This window comes from Haemaphysalis longicornis, unplaced genomic scaffold (assembly GCF_048455015.1).
Source record: "Haemaphysalis longicornis isolate Haplotype H1 unplaced genomic scaffold, Haemaphysalis longicornis Haplotype H1 scaffold_14, whole genome shotgun sequence".
NCBI lineage: Eukaryota > Metazoa > Arthropoda > Arachnida > Ixodida > Ixodidae > Haemaphysalis > Haemaphysalis longicornis.
In genome coordinates, this window is record NW_027526245.1 from 40,558,188 (window position 1) to 40,583,359 (window position 25,172).

Consider the following 25,172-nt stretch of genomic DNA (forward strand, 5'->3'; position numbering starts at 1 on the left):
AGTGGTACTGCGCTATATACGAACCATGCACGAATGAAATTACATCGCAGCTTACCTTTCAATCTTTGTCATCACTCAAACAAAAGCTTCTTTATAAAACAGGTGCAATCTTTATTTCATTTTTTTCTTTTCCACGTCAGCGGCTGCTGCCTTTGTGTGTTTTGCATTTCCTAGCATCTATGAACAGATGTTGTGGGACAACGCGATGAGAACGCAAGCAGGATTTTTTTTTTCTTTTTCTCGCCACCTTGAGTTTGCAATGCCGAAGGCGGTTGCTTATCAACACAACAAACAGGTAGTGGAAACCTCCGGCGTCCAAGGTCTTGCTATTTCCACATGCTCAAAAAGGGATAGGGTGGTTAAAAGGGATAGGGTGGTTGCTTATCTGCACAACATTCTATAAGCAGCTTGGCACATGGAGGAGGGGGCTCGCTATCTTCCGAAATGTGTCAATCAAGGGCAGTTGTGGTTATCACATGAGTGCAAACCAGGCTAACTAAAACTAAAGGGTGCCTATCCGTTTCGTTTTGTGCGTCGAAGTTAAACGAGAAGTGCGCGCTGCGTTAGATGGCAGATTCCATCTTTTTTATTCTTTCTTGCGACCCTAACACGATGCCCCAGCTGCGCTGGTCCATTCTCAGACCTGCCAAAAAAAAAGTTCTGTGGGAGGCCTACCGGTGGCCAGGAAAACCTGCGTTATACCGTATTTACTCGCGTAATCCTCGCACTCGCGTAATCCTCGCACCCCTAATGTGAGCCACCAAAAATTGGATTTTTTGGTTCCTCGCATAATCCTCGCACCCCCAACTTTGCAGCGGCGAAAGTTGCCTGCTCGCGAAACCCGCATGGTGCGCGCGCTCTCCAACGCGCGCCCTCCCCCGCCGCCTCTCCGTTCGGCGGAGAGCGCTGTGTATCCAAGGCCATCCAGGCGCCCTAACAGCCTGCATGGCTACTCCCTAACAGAGTATTAACGGCATTAACTCTATGCTAACACGATACTCACACTGTCCTTGAGCCGGTTTCGCGTGCGCGCAACTAGACGGCGTTCGCGCAGCCCGAGATATCCGAGATATCCGAGATATCCGCGGGAAAACATATCCCAAAGCCATATCACCGCACTGTCATAAATCCGCTGTCGTGTCACCGTCGTGGTCCCGTCATAGAGAACAGCCGCTTTCAAATTGAAAGCGATAGAGTACGCGATCGAACACGGCAACCACGCCGCAGGCAGGCACTTCGGCGTCACCGACTTGAACGTGCGTTACTGGCGTTACTGGAGTAGGGCACGCACATGACGACGACGAGATAGGGCGCGCGCCAGAAAGCAAAGGCGGTAATTTCATGATCGCTGATCGACGGGAGACTGTTTACGTTGTAAATTATAAAATAAAAAGAAATAGCTGCTGTTGGCAACACTGAGCTTACATATACAAAAAACGACCGCTACATTTAGCGGGATTGGCAGAAGGCAAATTGGCAACACTGTGCACCGTATTTTTTTCCCCGCATAATTCTCGCACCCCTAACTTCGCATTGGCTTTTCCGAAAAAAAAGTGCGAGGATTATGTGAGTAAATACGGTATCTGGTCTGGCACTATGAGCGGTTACATTATAAATAGTCTACACTGTAATTAGTTTTTGAAGTTAATTAAAAATGTTCTTTTAATCGTTCTTGAGAACAACAGAAAAAATCTGCTCAACAAAAAATTAACAAGGCATGAATAGATACTACAAGTTGTAGAGAATGCAATGTTGGACAGTTTTCTTTTTTTTTTTTTTTGTCTGGCAATCGCATGTAAATTTTCAATAATTCTAACTTGTAGGTTTTTAAAGTACTCCTGCTTACCAATTATGAATAACACTAAATAAACAATTGTGGAAACATGAAATGAAAAATCTGTTTCCCTTACTGGATGGTTTACCCATTCAGCTTTACGCTGCAAAAGAAACGATCTTTCTAGCTACACTGCTTGCTGTGATGTACCTCTCGAGAATTTCCTATCGTTGCAATACCGCTCATGGCGCAGAGGTGGGGAATTATGGAAAAATTATTTTGGCCCCAGAATCTCGTCAAAATTTTGCCCGTACAGCTTTTACAAGTACTTGGCTCTGTTCAAGTGCCAACTTTCTGAAGAAAAACTCTGAAAACCGAGAGAAAAAGGTTATCTTAAAAATAAATACTTTTGTGGGGAATTTTCGGTCCCAAAGACCCAAATGCCCCCTTAATCTTTTTAGATTATTCATGTCATACCAGTGTCGTGGCTGTCAAACTTTGTGCATGTTTACCAACCTTATTGCTTCGATGTAAACTCTCACATTTATCTTTGTTTCATAAACTGTGTCATTGCTCTTCACTTCATGCTGATTTAATCATCACCCGCCAATTTTCCTTGACTTGACCGTGCCTTGAAGGTAACTCATACCATATTTTCGCACGTATAACCTGTGCCAAAAAATGCAAAAATTTCAGTGGCGAAGTAGGGGTGCGGATAATACGGGGGCGTTTTTCCTTTAGGGCAGCTTCACGGCAATGCACGTTGTGGCATGAATCGCCTACGCAGTAGCACTGACTAAGCCTTCCATTTGCGCAAAGCGTACAAGGACAAGGAAGAAAGAACAAGGATGAGAGCACTCTAGCCGCTGAATTTGACTAGTGATTGTGACTTTCACCTTGCAGTCAGTGTATTCTACTTGCTAAGTGTACGTTTTTCCCGTCTGCAGAGTATGTGGTATGTTGATTGAGCAGTAGCTTTGGTGCAGCCTTTCCTGTATCAAATGTGCGGGCAATACGCGAGGAGTTTTTTCCTTTTCTGGCGGGCTGAAACGGGGGGTGCAGATTACATGCAGGGGCGGGTTGTATGTGCGCAAGTATGGTATAAAGTGCCCCACGTGGAGCTATTCACAGCTTTGCACAGTTGTTCATTGGAATTGCCCTGTGTATTGGGGCTGTCGCTGATCCTACCAAATTCCAAGAACCAATAATATACACTGACATCGCATTTTAACTTGGCTAAAATGTGTTTCCTTTTGAGCTGTGTGCGAGTGGTTCTAAGCTTTCAGGTGTATTTGCTGTGTGCTTATTTGTTATTTTTGAGCTGCGCAAACTTGTGTTCACTTTTTTTTTGTCTCTTTGTTCTGCATTGTTTTCTTGTTTTTTTGTTCTTGTTACACCTACCCTTGGTGTGACAGCCTCCCAGTTAATAAGGGTCTTTGTGGGTATTTTGAATTAGTAAAGAATGACCAATCAGGGTGTCAAGCGGAGAGCCAGTGAGTGGCAGATGTGCTGAATAGTGTAGTTGAAGTGTCATTTGCACAAAAAAGTTTTTCTTCTGCAAACAAGTTAGAAAGAACATTGTGTTGGCAAAAACCGTCTCGGAACAAGCTGCTTTTATAATGACGGTGTGTTATGGTGCACGGCCAGGTGGTGCCAAATCATTATGCGAAAGATTTGATTTGATTTTCCTTTTCTCTTTTTGGCATTGAGGGGGAAAAAAAGCACAGGAAATGAAAGTTGGTAATGTACATAGGAAAGCTACAGTGAAGAAATAGGCTATTCATTTCGCTCTTTCAAAGTGAAGAAAAAGAATCGTTCCACTTGATTTTTTTTTGTGTGTGCTCTTGTTTGAAGGGCAATAGTATGTGGCCTGCTACTGTTATGCTTAAGAGTAATGTGGCCTACTTCTGTATGTCCACAACATACTCCTTGGCTGGCTATCAAGTTGCAAAATCAGAATTGCACAATACACCAACGGAAGGTGTTTTTTACACTTATCTGTTTCCATGATGGGAGTAGGTCGGCCATTGCAAAGCTCACAGCCATCCGTCGGCCAAGTATGACTCAAACCATTCGATTTCACTCTTCCTTGCTGGTAAAGTAAGTGTTCCTTGACGCTCCAATTCGCTCCAATTCCACACACATGGTGTGGAATTGGAGCGAATGTTGCAATTTCACTAAGCATTCATGTAGCATTAATGAGGTTATGTGCTATTGTTTAAATTTGTGTCCACTCTGGGAACACCACACGTGGTTTGCACAGTCCTCCTTGTGGACTTGACTGAGGTGTCTGAAGCTTCCGCCGAGTGTAGAGCAGAACTGCACCCACATTCAGCCACTCTGCCTTGGCTCTTTAACACCGAAGCTGTTTAGCGAGGCATTATTTTTTGTGTGCGCAGTTAAAAATATCAAGAAAATACACTGCATACCCCCTTGGGGGATCGGCCAAGACTGACGGGTGTACCCACTGAAGGAGATTGGCCGAGATTGGCCGAAAGAACAAGTCCAGCATTTGCCGTAATCATGGCAACACTTGTTCGGAACGAGAAACACTCCAGCGTTCGCCGCAATCGTGCAACACGTGCTCGGAACGAGAAAGACACGTCATAGCGTACACCTCTCCAAGGAAGGAAGGAAGTAAACTTTATTTTCCTGAGCACCCTTAGTCCAGGGCGCCGTCTTGGGAAGCCGTGACCGTGGCTTCCTCCGCTGGTGATGTGCAATGATTACCACTTCCAAAAAACTGAAAGAAGCCCACACTTATGGCAACAATAAAGGAGTAAAGTTAAGGTTGCACACAGCTTCGCTACCGTAAAATACCGATCAAGCGCCCCCACCCATGCAAGCGCCCCCCAAGCATTTTCCCGGAATTTAGAATTTCTGTACACGACCAAGCAAGCGCCCCCTCCCACTTCCCGTCATTCCGAAAGCGTTTTTTTTTTTTTTCATACGCTTTTGGATGCCACAGTGTTCAAAGCCAATGCCGAATCCAATACAATCCAAGTCGTTGCTGCTACGAGAACGCGTTACCAGTCATTGCCGCCATTTTTTCAGGAGCGGTTGTCTTTGTTCACTATGCATTCTTATATGGTAAAAAGGAAGCTCGAAGTAGTGGACTGACATCGGAAAAATGGCAGAAACGTGCACCTCACTTCTCGCGTGTTCAAATAGGACGGTAAAAGGATACGTGAGTGGGATAAGAACTACGAAGTTTTGCTGCAACAAAACTTTGTTGCCCCCGAGGACACTGACGAGCTGCAGACCGAGAGCCTGAACCTTATTTTGGGATCGAATTCTGAAGAATCGCTTTGCGGATTTAACAGTGATTGAAGTGAATGTGAAAATTTACGTTTTTAGCATTGCCTAGAAGTGTCATGACTCATAAAACAACATTGTTCATAATGAAGGCTACAGTGCCTTTCTCGTGATCGCCGCCATTTTGTGCCACCATCTTGAATTTGGAGCCCGATCCGAACAAGGGCCCCCTCTCTATCTCTAAGCCAATTATCTACAAGTTTTGGGGGGGCGCTTGCTCGGTATTTTACGGTACCTTCAAGTCTTGCACATTAGTGTCAGCTTCCTTCATCTTTTTTTTTTTTTTTTTTTCATAATGTAATGCACGCAGTACCAACTGCCCAGTTCAGTGGCATCCCCTTCATCCAAAAATGGCATGTCGTTTGTAAAAAGTTTGGACTTGCAGGTGTACATTCTGCCTTCTCGAAGCCACCAGTCCTGTTGCCGTTTTCGGCCAGGTCAGAGAGAGAGGTTGCTGACCTCTCCCCCTCTCCTCTCGTCGTTGCCCTGCAGGTGAGCCACCACCCGCCCATGCTGGCTCAGCACTGCGAGGGCCGGGGCTGGCGCTGCTGGCAGGAGTTCTCCATGTCCAGCAAGTTCCGGGGCAAATACCTGCAGGTGAGAGGGTGCGATGCCAAGGGGTGGTGGTGCAGGCAGCTTTGAATCTACGAGCCTGTCAAGAAGTGTTTTCGGGAGATCTTCACCAAGGTTTTGTCTTTGGCCTGCCTAAGTATGTCATCATCATCACCAGCCTGTCTACGCCCACTGCAAGGCAAAGGCCTCTCCCATAGATCTCCATTTATCCCGGTCCTGCGCTAACTGCGACCAATGTATCCCCGCAAACTTCTTGGTCTCGTCTGCCCATCTAACTGTCTGCCGCCCCCTGCCACACTTGCCTTCTCTAGGGATCCACTCTGTTACCCCTAATGACCAACAGATAACTTGCCTTTGCAGTACCGTATTTTCCGGTCTATAAGTCGCACCTTTGTATATTCGCACCCCCCTCAAAATGGCAGTTTTTCCAAAAAAAACCATATATACGTTGCACCGTTGTATAAGACGCACCGGTATATAAGACGCGCTTGTTAATTAGGTAAACTCGTAGTGAATCAGATCGTTAGAAAGTGCGGTGAAAGTACATGGTTGTGGCGGCCGCCGCCTAGTAATGCATCCCCCTGTAAGCAGGGCTAGACATGGGCATATAACATCCAAAGTCTGGACATAACTACTTCTCAAAAGTGGTTTATGGATACACACAGATGACATGTACTTACGGACGGCGTTTAGGCAAAACCATCGAAATCTTTTTCCTCAGACTCGCTAACAAATAATTCAGTATCTTCAGTGGGAGTTCCACCGGTTCATCACTGTCCTCCTTCGACTCTCTGATGTCTTCTTCGCCAACATCGTTACCACTCGTGGACCGGATTACTCCGGCCTTTATCAACCCAGCTACAACTGTTTTTGTAGAAATGGAGTCCCAAGAGACCCATTTGGCCACCTCTCCAAACATTGCGCGTCTCTTGTGTGCTGTCGTAAATCGGCGCAATAAAGGTGTCATGGCGGACGGAAGTGACGCGACGGGAAGCGGCACGAAAATCAAAACTTATCTCCAAGCTGTCATTTTAAAAATTAGCAGCACGTTTACCTCCTTCAGAGTAACTGTCTGTAATAATTCATGAGCTGCATTTTGTTTTTGCAACCCAGTTTGATGTTACTTCGAATTTATTCTGAACTGTAGTTACTGCGCATGGCCTAAAGTGGCGCGTGGTTGTCGCAGGCCATTATCATTCGTTTGGGCTAGAAAAAGCAGAAAATTCTTTGGTGCAATGTCCCGAAGCGACATAGGGGCTATGAGAAATGCCGTACCGGTGGACTTGGGATTGATTTACACCGTAGAGCTGTGTCTCAACGTGCGCTGGCCACGCGCGGCCGCCGGGAATCAGATTTATTCCATACATAAGTCGCACCGGTGGATAAGATGCACCAACGAAAATTTCAGAAAAAAAACGCGACGTATACACCGGAAAATACGGTACATGCTCTGCGATGCAATGCGATTAGGTTTTTAGGGAAGGGGGTGGGGGGGGGGAGAGGAGAGGAGAGGAGAGGGAGGGAGGGAGGGAGGGAGGGAGGGAGGGAGGGAGGGAGGGAGGGAAAAGGGCCCGAAACTGTCTGGCGTGGGGTGCCGACACCTTATCAGGCCCGTGGGGGGAGGGGAGGGGGATATAAAGGAGGGGGTAGCAGGAAGTACTAGGAGAAAAATTTAATTAAGATAGAGGGTAGAGTGTTCAAATTTGGGAAGGGCGGAAACTGCTAAGCGATTGCGTGCAGAGAGTACGCCGAGCGGAAGGGGTGTCGTAAAGGCGAAGGAAGGAGCAACGGCGGCTAGAGAAGCAGGTCAATTACAGAGAGAATGCGGAAAGAGTGCTTGTACGAGTACCTCCGCTCCGGTGGTCAAGGCGGCGCGCGTGCGGCCGGAGGCATTGAGCTTAGCGGGATGTGCGGTTTAAAGTAAAAAGAAAAATAAAAGCAGTCTGAGCAGCTCGGGGAGACCGCAGAGGGAAGGGGGAGGGGGGAGCCAGGCCAGTCGCGTCTAAGGAGGCGAGGAGATGGCCAAACGCCTCGGAGAGGAGGATGCGGCTACAGCGGGGGAAGAGCAGGTCCTCCTTGGTGCTGCACAGAATCCCCAGGTGCTGGCAGGCTCGTCGCACCTGCCCACGCTCCAAGTTGTAGGCAGTGCATGCGGTGAGGCAGTGGTCTGACGATTCGAATGCACCGCAGTGTCGGCACGCGGGGCTGTCTACTTTTTTGTACAGGTGCAGTCTTGACTGCATCACCACGCAGCCCGTGCGTAGCCTACTCGGCAGGCTGGCCTCTTGACGCGCCAATTTGCGGGGGATGCAGGCGGGTGCATTTCGAGTGGCGACCCGCGTATCTGGGTGATGCTGCAGGGCCTCTCGCACCACAAGGTCGTGGGCCTCATCCAGTTTTGTGACCTCGGTGGTGATGTTAGTGGCGCCGGAGTGAGCCGCTTTCACCAGGGCGTCCGCAGCTTCGTTTCCAGCAACACCCACATGTTTCGGGACCCATTGCAGGCTGGTTATACACCCCCACGAGGCCAGCCTGCTCAACTTGGAGTGGAGTGTGGCGACAGTAGGAGCGTGTTTATGCGGGCAGCAAAGGCGCTGTAGGGTGGCCTTGCTGTCACGGTAGACGGGACTTTTTGCGGCTGTAGCTCTGTTGCAAGGTCCGCCGCAAGATAAAGGCTTGCAGTTCCACGGTGGTGGAGCTGGCGGCAAACGGTAGGCGACATCCACGTTCATTTCATCTACTGAATTTCTACAATGTCCTTAACACGCATTTGTTCCCTGACCCACTCTGCTCTCTTCTTGTCCCTTAATGTTGCGCCCATCATCTTCCGTTCCGCTGTTCACTGAGTCGTCCTCAATTTAAGTTGAACCCTCTTAGTGGGGCTCCAAGTTTCTGCCTTGTAGGCGAGTACCGGTAAGGTGCAGCTGTCATACTTTTTTCTTCAGGGACAATGGTAGGCTGCCATTCATTATCCTAAGTCTGCGTTAGCCTAAATAAGTATTAGCCTAAGCATGTCCTGCACTGCATAGTTTAAGCCTTCCCCTATGGGGATGACTGCAAATGTCCGCTGTAGCCGAAGTATGCAGTATCCGACGGGGGTGGGGGGGGTAAGGTGGTATGAGCCCTAAAGTGGGTACTTTGACCGATATTCCATATACATAGTACATACACTTTGGTCTTTCTACACGCCTGCAACACCTCTGCACAGTGTTCGTGCGAGGGCAAAGAATCGCGTAAACACCGTTTCCAAAGCTTAGCCCCGGCACTTGGAGAAGGCCTAGCGCATGCGGTCAAGTGTGTAAAGACGCATGATAAGCTGAGCAAATAAAGCAAGAACATAACTAGGCGCAATTATTAACCAGCTATAAAACATCAGTCGTGGCCATCGACATAAGCTAGGCTCTTTTAAATCCCCTCACGACGAGGCAGGTTTTCCCGAAACCGTTCGTCAAACAAGTTGGATTGCTGCCTGACGTTCCCTCAAGGCAGCTTCCACATTTTTAGAGATTTTAGTCTGGTCATTGAAACAGCTGTAATGAAATAATCTGATGACGGTCAGCTCTAAAATCGAAATTTAGACCAGTTGGACTGCGCACGGTTACCGGCAGATTGCACACACAACCCCCCTACTTGAGGCATTTCTTACCTTTTTCACCGAACGGAATGGGAACGATGCATGCGTGGGAATCATAAAAGCCAAACTTCACTGCACCCGAGTTTTTTATTACATAAAAAAACTGACGGGGGCAGACTCTCCTCCGAGTCACCACTTCGAGTATTCGATAGCTTGTTTCATTCTCACCGGAGTCGCGTTTATCGGCAGCACGGTAGAGCGGACTGTCTGCTTAGACAGGCCTGTACTTCTGGCAATGTCGGCCTGTTTTTCCCCATGTTCAACAGCGTTAATTACGCTTAGTTTATCCGACAGTGAAATCAGCTACCCTGCCGCTCATGCCGCTAGTATGCCGCTAGTCGCACAAAAAAAAAAGCCACTGGCACTGGCTTGGCTTGGCTGCGCCAATGATCCGGCTGCCAGCAATGTTGCCAGACATAACAGTTTTCTTGCAAAAATAAACAAAGAAAAAGCACATTGGGTGCCGGCATCGCGGAAGTCCACTATAAACTTTCAGTCGAAACAATTTTCGCTAAAAATTTAGTCTGTTGTAGCAGATATTCTGCTCTAGCCGGGTCCGTTGTGAGCGGAGCGGACTCCATTTAAAATGCATGGGGACCAGACAAACCAACAGAAATGGTCTGTTGTAACCGAAAGTCCGTTGTTGCCGGATCCGCTGTAACGAGCGTAGACTGTGGTTGCTTCGAGTGCCTTCAAACTGCTGTGGTAGCTACGCTTATGTTTCTTTTGGCTTGGCAAAAGTGATCAGGCCTTGCTGATGTGATGCAAACATTGTTAGATGGGGCTGCTGATGTTGTGGTCCGTTGCCACAGCCAGAGCAAGAAAAGCCGCTGCAAACAGTTGGACCACAAGGGCAGCGGTTTTGCAAGGACCAACGCAGTCCATGTGGACTGGTGACGTGCTTTAGCGTGCTGCACAAACCATGGTCCAATTGAGTACTCAATTTGGTTTGTCGTGTGGATTTACCTTAATATTAATGGTGTGTAGGCTTAAGGAGGGATATGGCAATGGCGGCAGTTTCAAAGTGCACAGAGCAGCCAAGCCTTACTGCGTTTTTTAGAGGTTTCAACTTGCATTTGGGGTTGATATTTGATGCCCGTTTCAAATTAGTGTGGGCGCGCGGGTGAAGGTTCCCAGCAGAAGTTATCCTGCACGGGCTTGTGCCACGAGTTTTATTCTAGCGAGCAGCAATGGGTCATGTCTGCAGCTACACTCTATTTCGTGAGTGCAGGAGGTGTGGGTTACAGTCGCTACGAACTGTGGCAATTGAGTTCATTATTATGAGTGGGCTTGACTGTGGTAAACACAACTTTCGACAACACATTCGGAGTCTACCCGCTGCGGTGGCTCAGAGCCCAGGGATGCGAGTTTGATCCCAACCAAGGTGGCCGCCAGTTTTCAGGTAGAAGCAAAACGCAGAAACACGTGTCGAGATTCGGGTACCCGTTAAGGATCCCCAGGGGGTCGATATTAATCCAGAGCCCTCCACTACGGTCTGCCTCGTAGCCTAGGTGCATCCTCAGCTCGACAAACCCCATAATCTGAATTAAGGGACAATTTCCTGTATGTGCAACTTTGTTTGTACCGTGAGTGTTATTGCAGTGAGTGCTGAAGGGCAGAAGCTGAAGCTGCGTGTGTTGCCTCACCCTGCAACTAACTAGTGCCATCTGAATGGAGGAAAATGTGGGTTATATTCATGACGAACTCTGGGTTCAACGAGCGAGTTCAGCGTGGCAATCGTTCCGTTATAAGCCTGCTCAACTGTAGCGCGCACGAACGTCGACAGTGCATTTGGAGAAAGAGAGAGAAAGGAAGAAAACATTTTTAAGAGCTTGAAGGCAACAGTAGCACCTTACCCTGAAAATCCACGTGTTGCCCTGGCCGTCTTTGCCTGTATCACCATTTGAGTATGGTCCTCCAGTCAACAGGCGGTCAACAAAAGGAATGGTGATGGAGAGGGGTGGTAGGCCTGGGTTGTGTATGCATTCCAGGAGTGTATGAGGCGTTCTGTTTTTTTATTTTTTATTTTTTGAAATGAGCCTGATCCACATACTGAAACTAAGTCAGATAAAACTGCAGTGACAAGAAAAACGCGCCAACTTTCCCCTAAAAGAAAGAGGTGGCAAGAAAACAGGTGAGAAAACGCCCTGCAAAATGTGTACGCAGATCTAGTTTGTATCAATAATAGGCCAGGTCCTGCTGTTTTACGGATCAAAATGAGCCAAATTTATTTGCCCAGTGGGAGTTTGCTTTTGGTTTGACGGTTGGGCTGTTTCGTAGGTGTTTTCAGGAGGTTTTTTTCTTTTCTTTTTTTTTTTTTTTTTTTGGTTTTCAGTGCCAGACGTCGATGACAAAGTGAATGGAAGAAGAAGTGAACGAAATGAAACAGATGTGAAACAGTTATTTCATCTCATCTCCACTGTCCCTACGGAGTAACTCTGGTTATACTGATGTTTTTACTGTCATATTTACCTTTTTAGTACTTAACTAAATAGCCGCCGCTTACAAACCCTAACAAATCTTTCTTCCCCCCCCCCCCTTCTCTTCTGAGGGTATGAACACTTTATTTAAGTGAAGAAAAATATATGAGCAGCCTTCTCGTGGAGCATTTGAAAATTCATGGCAACGCAATGGAGAGCTTGCTCACTTCGTGAGTGCCTTCAGGCGTGCTGAAAAGAAAATTATCCTATGGAAGAATTCGAAAAGAGTTGCTAATGGTGCCAAAAGGATTCACCTGCTCTCATTGGTAGTTCTTCTGTTCTTGAGGCCCTGTTGCACATCTTTAATGCGTTTTCCACCAAAATTCTGTACTATCACCATTCTTGGGAGTCAATTTAAATGAAGTTTTCATAAGAATGCCGCACCAACTTGAGTGTTTCAATTCAGCACGAGCCAAATTCAAAGTTGTCATCGCAGCATTGCTCAAATTCACCGCACAATTTTTGCTGACTTCTTCCCGTAAACTTCCCTTAGCTGACATGCAAAATATATCATCTAATAGTTTCGGCAGTGCTGCATTTAGGTCTGGGAACAAACTTCCGTTTTCCCAAACTCGAGTTAGGTCATTTTTAGGGGGGGGGGGGGGGAACACCTGATGTTGTTTGTAGGGTGCCTAATTTTTGTCAAAATATGCATTGAGGGAAGCAATAAGTGCATTCGCACTGGGAGTACCTATGTGCTGTAATCGTTGGAGTGTGAGTGCACGCCGTGCATTGGGAGTCTTTCTGTCATGCAGGTGGTGCCCCTGGGGGTGGTGCACCTGGAGCTGGGGGGCAGCCACCTGACGTGGCGCAAGGTGACCACCGTGGTGCACAACATCATTGTGGGCAAGCTCTGGGTGGACCACCAGGGGGACATGGAGGTGCGCAACCACACGACGGGACACGCGGCCCGCCTCAAGTTCCAGCCCTACTCGTACTTCTCGCGCGAGCCCCCCCGCCGCGTCATGGGGCTCGTCTCGGACCCCCAGGGCGAGCACCTGTGGCTGCTCCAGGGCACCTGGGACAGCCAGCTCGAGTACGCCCGCGTGCTGCACACCTCGGCTGCCGCCGCCTCGGGCGGAGGCCGGCCCGTCATCGAGTCCGCCAGCCCCGAGGTCGTCTGGAAGCGCGTGCTGCCCGGGTGAGTGGGACGCAACTGGCCGGCCACTTCGACTCTTTCGCGACCGTGCCATAGGCCATGGTTTCTCAAAGTGGGTTCCGCGGAACCTAGGGGTTCCGCAGGCCCCTCCTCAGGGTTCCGCGAGCCACTGATAAATTTTCCCTGGTTCCGCAGTCGCAAAGTCTTATATGGTGGTGAACTTGAGGTGCGATCGATCTAAGGAACCTCCATTACTCACGCCCGAGTGTCAGTAAGCACATCTCGGCGCATAACAGAAACGCGCGAGCTGCGTAATAAATCTCGCCAGCAGCTTGTAGCCAGCCAGACTCTGAAAACGGGCCACGTGGTTAAACTATTGCACTTGAATCTCGGTCTTATATTACCCCCATGCACATTTCTTCTGTTTGAGGATAGGTGCCGCTAGCATACGCATTCGCATAAAGTCGACAGGAAAAAAAATGGTACCCTTGCTTGCTTTTGAATTTATTGCACGTTAATGTAGCATGAACGGAGTGAAAACTGGCGGGGGGGGGGGGGGGGGGGGGGGGTTCCTTGGCACTTAACGGAACTTAGCAGGGTTCCCTGGGACCAACATGCTTGAGAACCCCTGCCGTAGGCAATAGTTCACAGGTGAACGAGGATGTTTAAACCTCCCGCAAGAACTAAGAACGGCGCTATTCGGACAACTGACGCCATCTGGCACGTTCATTGGAAACCCCTCTTTCAGTTTCATTTCTGTTTGTCTACATTTTGCGTGGGTAGACAGCGCTGTGTGTGAAATTTGAACCCAAGGTAGCGGCGAGTTGGGTGAAGAGGGCATCCTGTTTCACTGTGCGCTCTGCAAAGGTGGACAGCGGTTTCAGGGACTTCGGCCACTGCTGCTGCTGCTGCTGTTTTTCACCCCAGCAGCAGTAGTGACTCTAGCAACGATGTGGATTCTTCAGGTTTTAGTTCTGATGAAAACTCTCCCATTCAACAGCCTCAGAATTCAGCAGGTGCTGGCAGGGAGGGTTCGTTTTTGACTTTGTGCGGTATTTATGAACAAAGCATACCGAGTATCTGACTACTGCGGTGTTACTTTCATGTGTAGGGTCTGAACAATGTGCGGTGGGGATATTCTGTCAAATGCACCTCGCCTTATCGTGTTATCACCTTCAAGATAGACTGGTACTCATATAATATTAGCGCTGCGGAGAGACATGCACTGCTTCTCAAGAACGCTAATTTTTTTTCTTGTTTTTTACTGCTGCAGTGATAAGGATTTTGTGTGAGAACACCAACAAGCATGCTTGGGCGCATATTTCAGAGAGACCGACTGACTCTCGAGTGGCTTCACAGAGTGGCACAGCTGTCAGGGCCGTTATTCTGGTGGGCCTGCAAAAATCCAGAACTTCGTGTACAGCATTGATGTATATGTTGAATCATAGCTTAGGAACGTGGAAACATTTTGTATATCTTAGAATTCCTAGGCTCAGAAAAATCGCCGTTTTGCGTTTTGTATATACTTTTTTTGCATTTTTTTTTGTTCCGTTGATCAGTGAACTCTTAATAATTACACCTTTCGCAAAACTGCTGTTATGTGTTTGAAAGAGAAATCTATAAGCTACAATTTCATGCATAGCAGTGCTAAATGTGTCCAGTAGCTCAAGATAAAAAAGAAGTTTTCTGGCAGCACTCAAAATCTGCCAGAGACACGTTGTCGGCGCCGGCCATGGCTTGGAGAAGTAAAAGCTACCATTGCCAGTGTGAGAGTACCTAGTGCCAACTGTCCACGCTGTAGACTGCACCAGTGCCTCGCTTCCATTTTGTGATGTGAGGGCTACATCACGAAAAAATGAAAGGGAAGTGGAAGAGGTAAATGCCAGCTTTATTTACATATTTCTCAGCAAATAACGCATTGTTGCTCGTCCAACAAAAAGCTGAGAGAGCTATGAAGTGAATGTTCTTTCAGTTAAAACAAAATTTCATTCAGCCTTTGTTGTCCCGTTAATGAGCGAACTGAAGCAACAGAAAACAGCCAACAAACTCTGAGCACTCAACAACAGAGTTGATCCATCTTATGTGTCGTCCATAATTCTAATGCTGATAATCGTACTCCACGCAGACGATTACCCTTCTTTGTTGTTCCATAACTGCGTCGCTCCCTTGTCAGCATATTCCCGCCGTCGTGGCAACAGCCGTAGACACGTGACAAATTGAAATGCAGCCCCTAGTATTGGCAGGCTAAGCTTGTAGACCGGACGGCAAGGTCTGCCCATTCGTAGGTCAGATTTTCTTTTGGCAACTGACCTCTTGAGTGACCCAACAGCACCAGTCTTCCAGCCAACCAAAACGCATCTGCGCATCGCACGCTAATTTCTCGTTGAATAGAACGGAGCATGCAGCCCTGATGTCGCAAAGAAGAGGGGGGGAACATCTGTCAAAAGTGAGAATAATTTCTGGTGGCCATTGTTGCGGTGACAACGCCTCTCAGCACCCTCCAAGCGTGCTTGCTGGAGAAAGCACTAAGAAGAGTGGGAAAGGCTCCCGCGGCTGCACATTGTGCCCCTTGTACAGTGCGCCAGTTCAGCCGACATGGAAACAAAGGAACATAACACAGCTTACCCACTAAACAACACGATAAACAAGCTGCTGACAGTTTTCATTACCTAAAGTGAGGTACTTGAATTTCACAGGTAGTTTTTTAAAGGGGACTCCAACTTTTCTCTAAATGCTTTCAGGCTGCAGTCAACAAACACATCCAGTACTGAAGATGGGTACTCACGGAGTACCTCTGCCGATAATGACAGATCTGTGCCGATCCGATAACATAGAAACTAGCTCAGAAAGATTTTTTTCTTTTTTCCGGTATTGGAATTCTTTGAGCGCTTGAATTGCGTCATTACAGCAATGTAGCAGTTTTTGGCCGGCTTTTCTTCATCATTTGAAGCAATGCACACCCTCGATAGCTACTTTAAAAAAAAAGAAACCAAAGCAAAGCAGAAACGGAAGACGGGTCTGATGGGACGAGCAAATTACATAGCGCCACTTTGTGCTGGTGGTAACTAAAGCTTTCACAGTGCTTCCAGACCTAAAGGAAAGAGTGAAAGTGTTTATTGGAAGCATTGCAGAGTTGGTTTAAAAGTCGCATTTTCAGATTTGTACGTTTTATACTCTGTGCATTTCCAACGCTTCTCTGTGTTAAAAATCGTCGGAAAGTGGCATAGAAAACTACTCATGTTGGCTGACATGGCCAAATTTTTGTGCAAGTTTACAAAAAAAAAAAAAACTCAATTTTTTTTACAATCAAAGAAAAACTAAAAAAAAAAAACTCAAGATGATGACTGTGCCATCATCTTCTGTTTTCCAGCTGCCTCTCATATCGTCACTCGCTCCCAGAGTCGGGGGAGCATAAGGTTGCGGGTTCGATTCCCGGCCGCGGTGGCCGCTTTTCTGATGGAGGCGAAAAGCAAAACCGCCCGTGTGTACGAGATTTCGGCGCTCGTTAAAGATCCCCAGGTGGTCAAAATTAATCCGAAGCCCTCCACTACGGCGCGCCTCATCGCCGCGTTGCGTCAGCGCGTTTAACCCTACAATCAATCAATCAAATCCCAGAGTCAGGAACTTGACAGAAAGAAAGGCTCTTGACAAAACAAGGCAGTCGATAGAATCTCAAGCACAGTTGGCCGTCTGGCCAGGCTCGTTGGAATGGTCTTTCCTTCAGTGATCAAGTGGCATGGCTGCGGTGTGCTACTGTGTAGATAATGTGCTTAGTGCGTCTTACTGGGCTCCTCTGCGGTTTAGCTGTGGCTGGGTTTCCGTTAAGCGGTTATCTGATGCAGTACTGAACACTGAAATTGCGGAAGGAGTGCCTGATATCATGAGCCAGGAAGTGGCGTGGAGTTCACTGAAGGCAACATGGTGCATGCCACTTAACTGCGGTCTATCCCTGGAGTGCCTATCCTAGTGGGTTTGCTTGTAATCGAGGTTTACGAAGTGAACTTTTGGTCTGTTATGATACGCTGAGTTATTGCTCTGTTCAACTGTGGCATTGAGAGAATTGCTTGTATTCACTGGTGAGGCACACATGCAGGCAACAACGCGAGTACGCTGTCACTGGTTACGTCGGGCTCCGCGGGATGGCGGTACTCGTCCATGCTAAGCACGATTTGTATTGGATGTTTCCAGACCCTACCCCCCGAACGCAAAGTAATGCCTCGAGTTCAATGTAGAGCGATTAAGAACATCTCTGTTGACACCACCGTTGAGAATCGGGTTGAAACGAAGCAGACAACGCGCGCCACTGTTTTTTGTTCCTTCGGCGGGTGGGCGTAGTGGCACAAGCTGCGTCATTTCCGTGGCGCAGTCGCCATGTCCATGCCCGGTTCCAGTGTTGCCAAGTGAAGAAATTGACAGCTAAACTTTTCAATGAATAGCACCTATAGAGAATGGAGCAATAGACGTATAGATTGAAGGATTAACACATAAAAAACTGTGAAAAGCAAAAACGCTCATGTGTACAAGATTTCGGCGCACGTTAAAGATTCCCCAGGTGGTCAAAATTAACCCGGAGCCCTCCACTACGCCTCATCGCCTGCGTTGCGTCGGCGCGTTAAGCCCTACAATCAATCTATCAACATCGAAAGCTGAAGCACACACTTCGTCGCCGCGACGTGTTGAAACACTGCTTTTCTGCGGAACTGGTTACGATTGAACACCACATGTAGTTGTAATTAATGCGTGCGAAGGAAGACACAGTGTTAACAGCATCCTCAGCATCCTGACAAAGCTTACAATGATTGCTCAAACTGTGATGTCCTGTGGTAAACGTGCGTTGTGAACGTTCAACTAGGCAATGGTACACAACTGATACTTCTGTGCAGTGCAGAAAGTCTATCAAATGTGCCGATGGGATTCATCCTGCACCCAAAGTGATATACTAGAAGGCGCCTGACCACTTTCATTTGCAAAAGAAATGTGCAGAACTTCGTAATCCCCATCAAGTGCATGCTTCTTGATGGGGATCACATCAAGAAACATCACTTGATTAAACAAACATGTTTTTAAATTCCGTGGGCCCGAACCAAAGTCACTACTGGTGGAACCAGGCACTGTGTCCACACACCGCAAAGTGGCGTCGCCTCTCCTAGCAGTTGCTCTGGATAATGTCGATTGTGCTCAGGGTGAACCAGTGGATGGTACTAAGTGGTGGTGTAGAAGGAGAGCCTGTTTGGTACTCTTTGAGAAATGACATGTCTCGTTTTCTTTGGTGGCAAGATGCTCTCTGTTTGAATGGAAACTGTGACTCTGAACATTTTTTTCTAGACGTAGAGGCTCAATTGTGTTTTGAACACGACCGTAATTTGGTCTTGCTAGCAACTTTGATTTTAGTTCGACGAGACAGCTTGCCACAACAGGAGGAGTCCTACCATGCACACCTGCTCAGTGAACCTACGATACAAACCTACGATACAAGTCAGCACTAGAGTCATTTTCTGCCATGGAGTTTCTTAGTAAGTATACTAGAGAGGAAACTGCGCCTTGTAAGCCATGTCGTCATAGGGGTTCATGGGAAGACCCCCTTTTTGGCTTGAGCTTGGCATGACAATTGGATTCTTAAGAGGTTTGGGGATTTGCTTTTTTCACTATGCATTAACAAGTTTTCGAGCTACAAGGCAGCCTAAATCCTCCCTGTTCCGTGGTAGCCGTGTTTGGCGAAACAGCAGGCAGTGCGTGATCGCACCTGACATTGCTCATGCCGCAGTCGAAGAACGCATGACTGAGCGGATAATATGCCGCCGTGACATTTGTAGACGACGAAAAGAAGAAACAAAACGTACTTTGACGAAGACAAGATACCACTACGGGGATAGGACAGTTACGGGCGCTTGTATGCGAAGATACCACTACGGGGATAGGACAGTTACGGGCGCTTGTATGCGTCCTATCTTGTCATCGTGCACGACTGTTTAACGCCACGTTTTCTTTTTTGCTTATTACACTAGTTGGCGGTCGGTGCTCCGGTTCGCCATGAAGGCCACCTTCTAATAGGCACGCTCAAAAAACTTTCCGTACTCTTCAAGCAACTTACTATTTGCAATAATAGTAAAATAAAATCAAAGTCTAATCAGTTTTTCCCCCAAATATTAACCTTTTTGGTAACTACAATCTTGGCCTGCGGAATAGCAGGCACAACCGTTCCGGCAAAAAATACGGTTTACTTCCCTTTTTCTTAGTTTTAAAACAGCCTGTTTTTATTTTCCACCTACATAATTGCACACTATTCTTCGCGTTTTTGTGGCACTTTGTTTAAATTTGCGGTCACTAAAACGTTTCAATCCAAGCCAATGATGAAACAAAGCCGAGCGCAATGTATAATGACGGTCCATGACGACACAGACGGCCTTGATGTGAGCCGCATAGACGCTAGCGCCAGATTCTTCCCTAGTGTATATTGTAAGAAACTGTGTTTTCTGCGTGTGTGGTTGATGACGGCAACGCCCATCCACGTGGCCGTGCAGGGAGGAGTACGAGCGCATGTACAACTTCACGGTGCTTGCGTGCCAGCTGAATGAGCCCGAGGAGGGCGTGGCGCCCACGGACAGCCGCCTGCGGCCCGACCAGCGGCTCATGGAGCAGGGCAGCTGGGACGAGGCCAACCAGGTACGCTCCTCCCGCTGCTGCTGTTAACCCTTCGCTGTCGGGTGTTTCTGGCTGGGACGCACCCCCAGTGTCGGCTTGGTTTCCGGAATATTGGGGAAGGAGCATGGTGATTTATTTATGATGGCGTCCAGAACGTAACGCGTTGAAAGGAAAGAGCGTGGGTGAGGAATAGCCTTTCTTCCAGATACTTTCAGTTTGCCATGCACGCTTCCAAGACAGCGACCCCACCGCTTCAACATCAAAACATGATGCTGTGGAACTCGCACCCCTTCCTTGGATGAGAAACCCTCAGAATGCGAATCCGAGCTCGGTCTTATTGGGATGGGAATCGAAGAACCATCGCTCCTGTCCGCATTCAAAGGCCCCGCGCGGTCAGCTGTCTGAAAGTAACCGCGCGCGTGGAGGGAGCACTTTCCGCAGCCCGCACAATGCGCATAAATGATGCGCTACGAAATCATGCTGGCAGATAGAGATAAAAAGGGTATAGAACATTGATACGGCAACCTGGTTTGCTGCTGACAGCGGCGAGCGAGCGAAAGCCACTGTCGAGTCATTTTCGGTATATTGAATAGGCAACGGCACGCTGGGCTAACCTGGCATACCGTAGCAGACGCAGGAACAGAATAAAAAGAAACCTAGAAACCCATTGCGGATGGCACAAAAAACCTTGTATCCGTAATAGCACAGGTGCCGCGTGGTCGCTTATCCCGACAGAGTACAGCGCGTGGAGCGACCAAACCCCCAGCAACGAAGGGTGGGCACGGTCGCTCCACACTCTTCCATATATTGTTGTTGAGAGCTTGCAAGTGAAGATACGAGCTGCTAGAAAAATTCAACAGATGGTGCCGACAGTCCAGGCATGCCAGCTTTGCGCTACGGCGCAAATTTTTGAACGCACAGTGGAGAACGTACTGGCATGTCAGTGACAGTGAAAGGGTTAACATTGGGGAAGACATGCACTGAGAGGATTGCTGGTGCAAGAGAGGGATACAAGCAACCCCTGTCACCTGCTCCTCCTCAGTGCTCCCACTTCCACATACCGTATCTACATACCGTATCTATATACCGTAGTTACATACCGTAGTTCCACATACCGTAGGTAGTAAACAAGGAACCCGTATGTGGTTCCGAAACGTCAATATATTTTTATTCTTGGTCAGTGTTCGCTTTTCTTTTGCAAGTTGCAAATCTAATGGCCACTTTTTTTCCAGAAAAATAGGTCCCAAAATCGCATGCACGTTACAATCGAGTACGGCTGAAAACTGCGGCGCCGTATCGCCATCGACGTTTCAAGATGGCCGCTTGACTACTGAATGTGTAGCCAGCGCTTCGCAGTCGGTGCATGTTTGCCTTTGTTGTCTGTGCAGAGTTTCTTTGCGTTCCTCTGTTCTTTCTGCCATGGTGTTTCCCATTGCGAAGACACGGCAGGTTAACAACGATTCTGTGTTCAAGAAGAAAGTCATCTTGTGTGCGGGAAGCGATGGAAATCGGGCCGCGTCACGTGCGTTCAGTGTTCTGGAGACTTGCGTGCGGGACTGGCACAAGCAGAAAGAGAAAATTTTGGCAAGCAAGGCGACACGCAAAGGGTTCAGCGGACCAAAGCGGGGACCATATCCCCAAATACAAGACCCGCTGGCCGAGTATGTGCAGCAGCAGCGAATGGCTCAAAGGCCCGTAACGGCAGAGCTGCTGAATATTCAAACGGTGCAGTTTTTCTTGCAGGAAGGACTAACGCAGAGGGAGTTCAAGGCCAGCAGGGGCTGGATAACAAATTTCATGAAGATAAAAGGCCTCTCACTTTGGCGGCGGACAGGCATATGCCAGAAGTCCGGACGGAGGTGGAGGAAAAACTGGATGCATTTCAGCGGTACGTCTTGAATTTGCATTGCAAGAACAACTATGTGCTCGGGCGGCCGCTGTACTTCAGCATGCCCGCCACTACAACGATGGAGAAGAAGGGCGCCAAGAAACTCTGGTCACGAAAAAACCAGAGTGATGAGCAATGCTTTGCTGCACTGCTGAGGGGCACAAACTTCCCCCCTACTTCATATTTAAACGGAAGAGGCTCCCAACAGGAATCGTGCTCCCCAGTGGCATGATTGTGCGCGCAAACGAGGAGGGGTGGACGACGACAGACTTGGTGGCCGATTGGATCGGCCACGTGTGGTGGAAGAGACCCGGTGCAAGCTTGGGCCTGTGCGCAATGCTCGTTCTGGAGGCATTCAGGTGTCACCTCGACGAGCGCATCAAGGACAAGCTCGCCGCTTGCAACACTGGTCTTGCTGTGGTTCCCGGTGGCATGACTGCAGCCACTGGATGTTTCGCTAAACAAACCGGCCAAAGACCGTATTTGGGCGCTCTACACTGAGTGGCTTGTTGTGACGGCCATGAACTGACGCCAGGCAACCGAATCAGGCACGCTTCTCTGCAAGACATCGCCGGATGGGCGAAGGATGCATGGTGCACGATCCCGCTGACCATGGTGAGCAAGGCATTTAAGGAGTGCGGAATTTCCAATGCTATGCGCGGCACCGAAGACGACATGCATTGGGCCGTCGAGAGTGAGAAGGAGTCGTCCGACAGTGACGACGAGTGATAACATGCCGCCGGTGCCACCCAGCGGCGCTGCCCTGGACTGTCGTCGTGCTGACTGTCTTGCCAGTGATAACCGGCACATTTCATTTCGTGCCCCCTTTGGAATAACCCGTCTTCTTCCAAGTGAGAAAAAGTTGAATTTTTGTGTTAAATAATCAAAGGTTAGCGCGCGTTACAATCAAGGACAGAGTTTTTTTTTTTTTTTTAATCGCAAAAATTGGGTGTGCGTTACAATCGAGGGCGCGTTAGATTTGAGTAAGTACGGTATTTCCTCTGGCTTCGATCATAATAACTGCGAAAATAGACATTTCTGGTTCAAGACCAGTGTGCACCCTCAACAAAACATGTTGTGTGCAGGTGAAGCTGCAGCTGGAGGAGAAGCAGCGCGCGGTGCGGCGTCAGCGGGAGGCGGAGGCAGAGGCGGCGGCGGCCCAGGGGCGGCCCTACGTGGGCTACGAGCCCGTGTGGTTCCGCAAGGAGACGGACCCCATCACGGGCAACCCCATCCACGTCTACCAGAACGAGTACTGGCCCTGCAAGGAGCGCGGCAGCTGGGACCGCTGCCCCACCATCTACCTCTCCTGAGGGGGGGAGGGCACTGGATCCACCTAAAGGATAATGCTATTACCACTACATATACCGTGTTGGGTGAGAGAGGGCGGGGGTGGAGCCCAGTGCGGCCCCAGTGTGGCCCCAGTGTGTGGCTGGGGCGGGTCGGATCGAGTGGTGATGAGGACCCGCCACCACCGCTGCTATAAGAGACGCCCCCCTCCCGGTTGACACACGTGCTTCTTCCATGCCTTTGAAGGGGAGAGTTGTTGTTGAGAGCCAAGAAGAAAGGCCTACGATTATATATATAAATATATAAATACTATACACACACACACACAAACTGCTGCGACACGTGCGCGCGCTATGAAATAAAAATGTTCTGTTTTTTAGGGAATTAAAATTTTTGCTTTTATCACGTTTGCATGGCGTCCTCTGGTGTGTGTCGTTCGTCGCACTCCAAGCGTTGGAATGTATGTTGTGTTTTCTGGTCTTTAGTGGTTTGAAGAAGTGGGAAGCAATGCTCTGAAACATGCAGTTGGTTATCCGAATGTAGCGTATCACTCAAAGCACTGTCCTAATTTAGATACTCTATTACTGCAAGCAAGGCTGGAAAAAGCTTTATAATAACGCAAGAAACAGTAACCCTTCGTTAACTCGAACTCGGATCTCTCAAAATATCAGTTAAGTCGGAACTTTTTTTTCACCGTGCCTCCCATAGGCACCGTGTATTTGCCCCCCTTTAGCTTGAAAGTCCGCTCGTTTCGAAGTTTACTACGGATTTTAGGATTCAAGTTAATGAGAGATTACTTGTGCTGTGTCCACTGTGTTACACCACTACCTGGGTGGTTTTTCTTTTTTTCTTCTTGCTACAGAACAGTAATAGGAATAGAATGTTTGCGGGCACACAGTTTTTCAGTGGCAATGCCTGCATTGGTCTCTTCAAGCTGTCATGAAAGTTAATCCAGTGCCAAAAGTGGGTGTACACATTGAGCATTGTGGCCAGAGAAGCTTGTCATGCAATCTATAGCTTCGGTGGACCTGCATTGTTAGCCCTTGGTCTTCAAAAAGCACACATCTCAAAGATAGGCGAGAGCACAGTACGAAAGTGCACATCGAAAAATGCCATAAGCTGTATCTAGAAGAGTTGTTGGGAAAACACTTGTGCGAATTTTATCATGAACTCCAATGAAGTAAATCATGTAATGAGGAAAATTGGAAGGGCAGTCGCTATCGGCTACTTTCTCACACTCAACTTATGGAGCTAAAAGTTGAACTCGTGCAACGTGCGGCAGATGCCGACCTAATCAACCCAATGTTGGAATGCTTTTGTAGGTTCAAATCCTCGTTTTCAAATAAGGATATTTTGTGACGATGAGGTGATCAGCAGATGGCTACTGTGCAATGATGGAGGGTGTTTTAATGAATCAGGTGTGAAGGCGATGAGTGGCTTTTGAAGTGACTGAGATGCTGCACTACTTCGTGACTGGCTCTGGCAGAAACGCGGCTGCTTTTCAGCCCAAAAGAATTGCTTTGCTTAGTCGTCCACAACACCCCGAATGAACTTAGCGAAGCCCAGCGCGTGTCTAAGCTGCAAAGACTTGCCCTCACCTCCACAGGCCGGCAGGTTCTTCATAATATAGGCCGAACCCCGGCCCCTGCTCGTCACAATTTACAGCGCATCCCCCCTTCCATTCGGCAACAACTCGGAACAGCACCCATGCCTAGGCACATGCACCCCATTTACAACCGGGCGCGAAGAGAAGCTCGAGTGCGCCACCTTGAGAAGCGTTGCGGCAATGACCCGCTGCACGGATATTGCACATCCCTCCCCCAATTCTCCAGCTACGCTAGTCACCCTGGACACTTCTGGTGGCACTCTTACTGCGGCCACTTACCGCCTACACCCGAAGTTGAAGCCCTGGCCATCACCCATGCCATTACTACACATCGAAATTGGTCTTATCTCACCACCATTACTGATTCGAAGGAAGCCTGTCGCCTTTACCAGGTCCGTCTCTCCCCACAGCAAGCCTTACCCATGCTACGCTGTCTGCCTCCGGACCTAGAAGTGACTGTTGTCTGGACTCCTGGCCATGCCGGCCTGGTTGGGAATGAAGCGGCTCATGCGGCAGCCCGCGATGTGCACTACCGGGCACTCCCAACCTCAAGGACCGACACCGGGTGCTACCCTCCCACCACTGAAGACATGCTCCCTCCCCTTGATTCCACCTTCTGTTCCATACTTTCCCACTACAGACACACACGAAGAATATACCCCCCACCCCACCCCTCCCTCCCAACACATCACGCTGCCCTTCACCACCGCCTGCAAACTGAAGCCTTCTTTAGGCGCCCCATCCTACACCACATCTCGCCTTCCCTTTTCCCCTACAACTGCCGCACTGTCACATACCTCTCACCACTTGCCACCTTGTTTTCTCCTGTCCTCACCACCCCAACCCCACCACATGCCCCAACCCTGAGCAG

General features: G+C 48.6%; 1 protein-coding gene across 1 annotated transcript in view; it reads left to right on the forward strand.

The window, feature by feature from the left end:
- The window catches only part of Osbp (oxysterol binding protein), a 49,981-nt gene extending 26,875 nt beyond the window's left edge, over nucleotides 1-23,106 (forward strand). The window contains exons 6-9 of the mRNA XM_077695390.1: nucleotides 5,582-5,686; nucleotides 12,532-12,917; nucleotides 19,397-19,538; nucleotides 22,491-23,106. Of these exons, the coding sequence (XP_077551516.1) occupies nucleotides 5,582-5,686; nucleotides 12,532-12,917; nucleotides 19,397-19,538; nucleotides 22,491-22,718 (861 nt within the window). The 3' untranslated portion in view covers nucleotides 22,719-23,106. The remainder of the gene's footprint in view (nucleotides 1-5,581; nucleotides 5,687-12,531; nucleotides 12,918-19,396; nucleotides 19,539-22,490) is intronic.
- The last annotated feature ends 2,066 nt before the right edge of the window (nucleotides 23,107-25,172 follow it).